This window comes from Pinus tabuliformis, chromosome 1_2 (genome assembly GCF_031772625.1).
Source record: "Pinus tabuliformis cultivar Carrire ecotype Pingquan chromosome 1_2, CPIR1, whole genome shotgun sequence".
NCBI classification, from domain to species: domain Eukaryota; kingdom Viridiplantae; phylum Streptophyta; class Pinopsida; order Pinales; family Pinaceae; genus Pinus; species Pinus tabuliformis.
The window spans coordinates 925,843,285-925,853,351 of record NC_142298.1 but is presented as its reverse complement, the minus strand read 5'-3'; the positions used below and the strand labels follow the sequence as shown (position 1 = coordinate 925,853,351).

General features: G+C 35.9%; 1 protein-coding gene across 1 annotated transcript; it reads left to right on the top strand.

Moving 5' to 3' along the window:
* The first annotated feature begins 2,049 nt into the window (after window positions 1-2,049).
* Window positions 2,050-6,144, top strand: LOC149208986 (replication protein A 70 kDa DNA-binding subunit A-like). Its single transcript, XM_089396237.1, has 3 exons — window positions 2,050-2,336; window positions 2,999-3,359; window positions 3,638-6,144. The coding sequence occupies exons 2-3, from the start codon at window positions 3,091-3,093 to the stop codon at window positions 5,931-5,933; spliced, it is 2,565 nt and encodes an 854-aa protein (XP_089252363.1). The 5' UTR covers window positions 2,050-2,336; window positions 2,999-3,090; the 3' UTR covers window positions 5,934-6,144.
* Window positions 6,145-10,067: the final 3,923 nt, after the last annotated feature.

The following is a 10,067-nucleotide window of genomic DNA, read 5'->3' as shown; positions in this document are numbered from 1 at the left end:
ATGACCCATTTCGGACCCCCCCTTGATGTTAAAGTTCGGATGGTGAGGGTGGGGGCCGAAATGCATTGTGGGATGTCGAATGTTGGGAGGTGGGCGTAGATGAGGGGAGAAGTGGCGGGGTGTTAATGTAACGTGACGGGGTGCTCGACGGGGTCAGGGGAAATGAATTTAATGCATAGTGGGGGAATGATTGGAATGTATGGTGGGGTAGGGGAGTGGATGAAATATGAGCGGAGGGGTGATTTTGGGGTATTAAAACTTTAGGGATAGGGGATAATATATAAAATATTATTTGGTATATCCGACTTTAGAGTAAAACTTCAATATTTTTGCCTTTGCTCTGCACATGAAATGTATTTGAAATTCATATTAGAATAAAACTTTCATGCTTTTCCTCTAACCACCATAGTACTTCTAACTACCCTTTTGCATTTCAATTCTTTTTTCTAAGCTAACATCTTGTCTTCTTGTTTTGCACGGTGCATTTAAACTAACAGACCCAAATCATTTTTCTTTATGAAAATCTACCTTATCCTATCACTTATCTCGCCATTGATTCAAATTAAACTGTTGAATCAATTTTATTTCTACCTAGCTACTGATTTACCAAGATTAAACTGTTTGGTAAATCTTCATTCACTAACCTATTTAACAGAAATTTAAATGTGTTCAGTCATGATTAAACTGTATGACCTGAACATAATTTTAGTCATTGTGGCATTCAAAACAATTTGCACACAACTTTATTTGAAAATGGAATAAAAGATCTAACTTATCAGTAGTGGCACTTAGACTTGCACCGCTTTCGGTATTATTTTCTATTTTTTCTTTTATGAGGTTCTTATTTCCTTTTTTTTCTTATTTATTTTTTAACATACCCTCTTTTCATATTTTTTAGAAATCATTTGAATATTGAAATTTATGTACAATATGAAATTACAAATACAAAATACTCAATCACCTTCAAATCCTATAATTTATAGGATCCTAACAATCCCAAATGGAGTGTTGAACCCAAGTTAGCTTGCTTATTTGTAGGAGCATTTTGATGCCTCAAGACATGGTAAAATTATAACTTATTAAAGCCGCACACTTTTTGAAGAATTTGACATAATACACCAATGAAGATAGACCTTTTAGGGATGGTTTCATTTATAATTGTGTTTAGAATGATCATAGAATCCCCCACCATCATTTCCACATAATTCCTTGAGGATCAAAGAAGCAAAAAGGCATGGCTAGCATTTTAACTTTATTGTTTGTGGTGATCCCAACATCTCAAAAAAAAATTGATTCTTGGTTTCCCTTAAAGTTTATGACGACTCCTCTTGCACTTCCATCATGTAAGATGGAGTTATCAAGACACTATTTGAGTGTTGTGGTCACTGAGAGTGATAAGGATGTTCTTACACAAAGTTGTTACAAGCATTGAATTCTACTCTTTTATTGACAATGTGGACCATTATTAAAACACTGTTCAAATTTTGTTTTCCCATAAGATGATGTGTTTTAAAAAAATACATTATATCTTTCATGTAACATTGCCCGTCAAAACATTATTTAAATTTGGTTGAAGTTAAAGAAATGATCATAACCATTATTAATTTTTGTTAAAAATCTCAAAATAGATAATAAACACAAGTACACTAAATAATTTTTTTAGTTAATTTTAACAAAAATTTAGAAGAGGTTTTTAAGAACTTAAGTTTAAATTGTTTTATGGATATAATTCCTTTTTTAAGGTACTTAACCATTTATACATTCAAAAATATATTTTAAATAAAAAAAATCACAATATTATTAAAAATGGTATCCCTGAATTCTAATTAAAAAACAATTTCCTTTATAAATCTACAAATAAATAATTGTTATGTTACTAAAAAAACAAAAAAAAATACACGTAGCTAATATAGTTATCAAAACCATTGAATTTAACCTACTGATTGCTTTTGAAATTCCAACCCGGCCAAGGACCGCGCAATGCCTCGCTGCTTGGATCTTAAAAGCATACTTGCGATCCTTATCGACAGATTTTCCCGCTCGCGCTAAAATTGCGTCACTCATTGCATGGCTTAACGGTGTCCGTCAGGCCATAACTCTATCCATCAAATAAGCCGTCAATTCTAACGGTGTTACTTGGCGGGAATCCGTGAAATGACAAATTGAAGAGAATAGTCATATCAGTCATTTCAAACCCTCGTACCCCAGAAGCCACTGGAGCGCTAGATGGATGGATATTTGTCGCGGCAGAACTCACTTTGATCCACTTCTTATCAACACTAAAGACTGCCGCGCTCTCTGGAGGCTCTTGAATCATTTAATCTGGCGTTGAACTGGTAATTTCCCAATTCTTAAAAGTTTTATTTTCCAACTCGTTAAAGATTTGGCGAATACAGCTACATGTATTTTGCTCTCTAGTTTTGTTGAAAGATCTTTATAGTTGCAGTAACTTGGACATGTAAGTCGTTGGTTTCGTTTGAGCTGCGACATCCAAGGTTTGCAGGGTTTTAGTTTGTATAATGTTGGGCGTTTTATTCAAAATGATGGGTTTTGTTGTTCATTTCCATTTTCTAGTTATTTCCGAAAGGATCTGTGTTTACAACTCAACTCAAATGATTTCCTCCCTTCAAAGTTAAGTGAAAACCTTGTTCTGCAAGGTGGACAGAGGCTTAACACGTTGCGAGGACAGGACTGGATTCAGAATTAACGATTTCGCTGAGAAATATAAATTAAATTGCAAAGTTCGACTTAACTGCTTTAAAAATCAAGTTATTTATTTATTTATTTTGTTTCTAATATTTATTTCTGAATCAGTTGTATGGTTTTGAGGCTGAAATTAGAATTAAATCAAGGGATTATGTGAAAATAGCTTAAATTTCTTTGTCGAGCTAATAACACCCAAAACGAAGCTCTTCTTGAACATTTTCTGAACTTAGAGCTAAAAGTTTTTATTGCGTAAAAAGGGTATCTAAAATGATGTAAAACTTTTGCTGAACAGAGGCTGCAATTGCAGAAACGAGCTATACGGTTTTACTGGAGGGAGGTTAAAATTAAAACAAGTTATTGTCTCACAAAATTAAAATTGAACCAATGGCGGCGACTTTGACGCCCAATGCCATTTCGGCCTTGAACAGTGGGGTTGTGGATCTTAAGCCTATGGTGCAAGTTTTGGACATTAAGCAGATCGGCTCAGCGCAGAGCATGCAGGAACGGTACAGAATGGTGCTCTCTGATGGGTCCTTTATGCAGCAGGCAATGCTCGCAACGCAGCTCAATGAGTATGTGAAAGCAGGGCGGGTTGAGAAAGGTTCTGTTGTTCAATTGACTGAATACATCTGTAATTCTGTACAAAATCGCAAGTAAGTTAAGCCTTTTTGGTATTAAATTTTAACTGTTTTTTTTACAGTATCGAATTTGTTGAATATTTTAATTGAACCCTTCCTGGATATTCACCCTAACTGCCAAAATTTCTTGCACATCATGTCTTATATTATTGCTCTGCATAGTTATGAAAAATCTTAAAAATGAATATAATTTTAAAATACTTTGCCTGTGAACTTATTCTGTAATTCAGTTGCCTGAATTGCTTTACGCTATCGATTATACGGATAATTTGTGCGTTTTTCCCCTTTCGCAGGATTATCATAGTTTTGAATATGGATGTTGTAGTTGTTAAGTGTGAGATAGTTGGTGATCCAAAACAGCTGACTGATGCAAATGCCCAGCAGCAGCAGCAGCAGCGGGCATCTATGCCAATGCAACAAGCACCCCAGTCTCAACATCCACAGCATCTTCAACCTGGACAGTCATATGGGGGTTCTTATGCTGCAGGGTTCAGGGCCGGGGCAAATCCAAATTCGGTAGGTCAATCTGTAAGTGGGGTCTATCCAAAAAATGATGCCAGTATTACCACAACTGGACCTCCCAATATTTCTGTAGCTGGTTCATACGCAAAGCCTTCTCAGCCAGTTGCAAATCCAGTGCAGAACTCTTTAAGTGCTGGACTTGGTGTAGCAGCTGGAAGAGGATTGAATGCTCAGTCAAATTCATATGGTCGTCAAGGTGTTGCTCCCTCCTATCAACCACCACCAATGTATTCTAACAGAGGACCAATAGCAAGAAATGAAGCACCTGCAAGGATAATTCCTATTGCAGCATTGAATCCTTACCAAGGACGGTGGACAATTAAGGCTAGAGTTACTGCCAAGGGGGATCTTAGGCGTTTCAACAATGCAAAAGGAGATGGGAAAGTCTTCAGTATTGATCTTCTAGACTCTGAAGGAGGGGAAATACGCGTAACATGCTTTAACTCAGTTGCAGACCAGTTTTATGATCGGATAGAGGCTGGGAAAGTTTACATGGTTTCCAAGGGAAGTCTTAAACCAGCACAGAAGAACTTCAACCATCTAAACAATGAATGGGAAATTGTTCTGGACTCTACTTCAACAGTAGAGCCCTGCTTGGAGGAGGATATCTCAATACCAAAGCAGAATTTTAACTTCAGGCCAATCAGTGAAATTGAGCACATGGAGACTAATGCTATGGTTGATATTATTGGTGTTGTAACCTCGATTAATCCCTCAAACACCATAATGCGGAAAAATGGAATTGAGACTCAAAAAAGAACTCTTCAGCTGAAAGACATGTCAGTCTGCAGTGTGGAGGTAACGATGTGGGGTGCCTTCTGCAATAAGGAAGGTCAGCAACTTCAAGAGATGTGTGATTCAGGAGGTTTCCCCATTTTGGCTGTGAAGGCTGGCCGCGTAAGTGAGTTTAGTGGGAAATCCGTGGGGACAATTTCATCAAGCCAACTTTATATAAACCCCGAATTTCAAGAAGCGCACAGGTTGAGGGACTGGTTTGAAAGGGTGGGAAAGAATACTGCATCTCATTCCTTAACAAAAGAGGGCACTGTTGGTGGCCGAGTTGACACGCGAAAGACGGTGGCTCAGATTAAAGATGAGGGGCTTGGTAAATCTGATAAACCTGATTGGATTTCGGTAAAAGCTACCATATCTTTTATTAAGGTCGACAACTTTTGTTACACTGCTTGCCCTTTGATGGTTGGGGACAGGCGGTGCAACAAAAAGGTGAGTAATTACGGAGATGGAACTTGGCATTGTGAAAGATGTGATCGCAATTTTCCTGACTGTGATTACAGATACCTGCTTCAGGCTCAGGTTCAAGACCATACTGGGTTAACATGGATCACAGCTTTTCAAGAAGCGGGGGAGGAAATTATGGGGGTCAGCGCCAAGGACCTATACATGCTGAAGCATGAAGAACAAGATGATATCAAATTTGGGGAAATTATTCGTAAGGTGCTTTTCAATCAGTATTTGTTCAAATTGAAAATAAAAGAGGAAACATACAGTGATGAACAACGAGTGAAGTCCACTGTTATTAAAGCAGAAAAATTGGATTATTCAACTGAGAGTAAGTTTTTATTAGATCTAATTGGCAAACTGTCCAGAGGAGAGTCTAATAATACACCAGCAATGCCCACTACAAATATGGGGACTAATGCAGGATATGCCAGCAGTGGTTTCGGAAGCAATTCAAATATGAATTTTGGTGGCAATGGGATGGGTGCAAATCAAGGTGGTGGATACTTTGGCAACATGGGTGGTTATGGAGGAGTGTCGAATGGGAGCTCTAACATGAATTCAGCATCAAATTCATGTTACAAGTGTGGAAAAAGTGGTCACTTTGCAAGAGAATGCCCCGATGGCATGGTTGGATATTCTGGTGGTAGCGCTAGCGGGGGATATGGGAATTCAGGGACAAATACAGGTACATCATGCTATAAATGTGGTCAAGGTGGTCACTGGGCAAGAGAGTGTCCAAATGCAGGTAGAACTCCAGCATATGGTGCTGCTGGGGGTACTGCAGTTGGGTATGGTTCGAGTGGCAGTTATGGTGGAGGTTTTTGAACATTATGGGGAAATCAAGTAAAAGCATTCAGATTAGTTTTGCCTTTACATGCTTGCTTCTGCATATTATGCTGGGAGAATGTATTATAAACTTTGATGTAACCGAGGTTTAGATGATTTCTCTTTTCTTAGTGATATAGACAGCTAATTTGGCAGTCGGTATTTTTGTGAACTTAAAAAGTTTCTAAATAGATAAATTGGTTTTCATTTAGATCTCTTATATCAGGTTACATTAGTAGCCGAAAAACCTCCTTCCTTTTTTGCCCCCTTCTTTGGTTTCTATGCAATCTCAGCAGCACAATGCACAGGCAATGCATGTTGTATACCTTGAAAATCTATCTGATACTGAAATAAACCATGTCATGAAGTTATCTTCTACTATACCCTAACTGAGAAATTTACAAGGTGTTACAAGGGTGCCTCCTCTACCCTTCGCCTCTCTTTGGTAAGCCAGAGTGAACGGAGGTACATGAAATACATGTTTTTCTATGTAAATATGAATTCCATTTTCTGTTCTTGTAACCACTGCCCTTTTCAATCTGTCGGTGGTCTTTTTGCTGGAATACACTTGTATCTGCAGGTTACTTCCTGCCGTGTGTACAGTTCTGTGTTTGCAGCAGAGCCTTGTATTGTAACTGTTCTGTTTGTTGTTTGTTTGTCTGGGAAGGAAGTACATATAGATGTAGTTTAACTATTTAAACAGATTGTTGGTTCAGCATTGTTATGCGTGCTATCCTTTTTTCCAAGTAAAATATTGTGGGGGAAAAAATGCAAGGGATGCTTTTCCATTCTTGTGGATGAGATCCCTAATAAGCCCGTTGGTGTAGACTAGTGTGTTTCACTGAAGGCAATTTGAACTGGTCACCTGCTAGTGTTGGTGTAGACTAGTGTGTTTCACTGAAGGCAATTTGAACTGGTCACCTGCTAGTGTTGGTGTAGACTAGTGTGTTTCACTGAAGGCAATTTGAACTGGTCACCTGCTAGTGTTGGTGTAGACTAGTGTGTTTCACTGAAGGCAATTTGAACTGGTCAGCTGCTAGTACGGAACTAGCCATATACGCAGCAACATTGTTAACAATCGGTTGAACCATTGGGTTAATATACTTGCCATCTGTCTGTCTACATGGGGAACTAGAGGAAATACATTTCCTTATCTTATAGACATGCAAATTTAATCAAAACAATTTCGTTCTTGGGCACAATGATTTTTCAAACAACACATGCAACATTTTACATGATAAGGTGCTTTTACTGCAAGGTGATATTTATACTAAATAATATGACAAGTAGAATGGCAATTTCATATTTATATGAAGTTTTTAAAATCTGTTCACTATCATTTGAACATGTTTTTTTGGAATATTAACATAGATTCATTTCAATTCCAACCACTTAAAAAATCCTGGTGTGAACTTACATAAATTTATTTGTGTTGTGTTGGGTATATTTATAATCATTTTTTGTTTGTATTTTTTTTTGCTAGTTTGTTCTTAACAGTGAGACTAGCCTTTGGCTAAGAATTGTGATTTAGGGTTTTTGAGCTGTCAAAATTATTTAGAAATTGCACTAGGCTAGTGCCATATCAATCTTTAAACATGAATGGTTTTTTTTTACCTATATGATTTCAAATCAGTAACCTCCACACAAAGAGTGCCTTGATAAAACATTTTGTTGTTGACCATTCTACATTTTGTGGATATTTTTGTTAATATGTTGGAACGCTGACATGTATTTATTTTAATTCAAAACACTTAAAAAAGAATGTTAAACATTTTTCTTTTACCTTTTTTGGTTCACTGTCATTGAATTTCCACTGAGCAATCTTTGCCAAAATTGCGATATTGTAATAGATGAAATTGCTAATTCTAGTCTAGAAATAGATTCAACACTCTTTAACGCCCTCGACACAATTGGATTGTGTAATTGCAGTTAGAACAAGCCAATTTGTAACATGTTTCAACTGTGACCTTAAATAACTCAAGAGTTGAATGTATTTGTGTTTATTTAAATAAAAGCTGATGAATTTTATTTATATATAAGGCCATGGCAAATGCATGCAGATAGGTTACATAAGTAGATAATTTTATTATTATTATTATTATTATTATGTGTGGTTCACTGTACTAGAGATAGATACTAGCTATATTCACATAAAATCCACCCGTGTCTAGGTGAGTTGGTTATCTTTCATGTAGAAATTACTCCCAAGGTGCGAGCATGTCAATCTTGGTGGGATTGAGACTCGGGTGGGGTGGATAAGAGCAACTCCTCTCTACATAAGTAGATAATTCCTCTAGTGTCAAGGACTTGAAGTAACTTACTATTCATGATTTACAATTCAAAATCACCCAAAATACGCAACTCATATTGAGATTTGTAATGCCAAAGAGTTACATTAACTTGCTATTCATGATTTACAATTTCAAAACCATCCATAATATTCAATTCATATAAAGATTTACAAGATACAAAGGGATTGAGGCCCTTAAGGTTAGGGAATTGGTTGGTTGACAAGTTGCCCATTAATTGAAAATAATTGTATTTTGCTTACTTGGGTAGCTAATTTGATATTATGTTGTTGCATGTGAAGCCATTCAAACTTGCAATTCATTTTTTTGACCAAAATAATTTTGCTAAGAATGTCTTCCAGTTTGAGGTCTTTGGTCTTTGTTTCAAATTGCATGTCTTATAATGATAAACTAGTTCTCTTGAACAAGATGCCTTGGATAGAATGTATGAGTTATGATAATGCCCTGCAAAAGAGCATATGCTTTTTCTAAATTGTTGGGAACAATTCTTAGATGCCGTGCATATTGTCCTTCAATTATTCTTTGAGGGCACTTGCTTCCCCTTTTTGTTATACAAAAATTAAAATAGATAAAAAATCTATTTTAAACTTAAAAAAAAAAGTGGTATGCTTTATTTATGAATACAAAACAAATAGAGACATCTCTTATACCTAACATTTTAAGAGCATAACACATCTCTGGTCCCTTTTGTCATAAATATTATGAATTCTCTCTCACTCTATTTTAAATTCATTAAGTGAAATCCTAATTTTATTTAAAGAAAACAAAATTACATTTTTCAAATGCTTTTTAATATCGCAAGAATCTCTATAAAGATCCACAAGGAAACCTGTTATAAAAATAAAAATATTTTAGCTCAAAAGAAAATACATTTAACAAATAGGGAACAAAAATTGTTATTGAATACTGAGCTCCATTTGAACCATTTTCTTTTTCCTTTTTTTTTTTGACTTTTGTCCACCCCCCATAGAAGAGCCTATGATAACCACTTACATATCATTTGTGAGCACACCCATTTCCTTATCAAAATTTGAATTTTTGGACTCTAGATCTTTCTATCCATCCCAATATCGCAGTGGATCGATTTCTAGGGTTCATTGCTTCTTGAATCTTTTTAATTGATTTATTTTTCATTCTTCTCCACTATTTCTTCTTTGTTCTTGTTTTCTACATCTTGAGAAGATCTATCTTCTATACTTGGATTATTTTTAGAGTCTAAGAATGGTAGCTCAAATGGTTGCTAACTTTAGGATTTGGAAGAATAATTCTTCTTTCCTCTTTGGATGTAATTTATATTGAGGGCACGATTCTTGTAGATGAGAGCTACTTAATGACAAATCCAACACTTGAATCCATTGATGTTTATCTTGTTTTAGATACATCTTGTCTCAAGGGCCTTTACTAAGATCAATCTCCATACATTGAGCATAAATAACAATACCCAAGTATGCATGTTGAAAATCTGCATTTAGGAGTTTACCCAAAGTATTTCCAATATTTGAGTGTTAAAGGATGCCAATAAGAATGAGGCAAATTATGAGATGAACCTAGTTTGGCATTTTAGAAACAATCATAGTGAAAGGGCCAAAATCCAAGTATCACAGGGTAATGAAAGTACTTGCTCTTCCCCAAAACCAATTCCCCTCTTCAAGGTTTTTTTGATAATCAGCTTGATCAAAAAGTTGTATTACTAGAAAAACCTTTAGAGTAGAAATATGCCTTGCATTTATTGGCTCAATTGTAGTAGATCCATTGGTAGTATGAGGCCAAAATTATTAATACAACAAATTACATTCATTTTTTTTAATAAATCAAGGTATTCGTT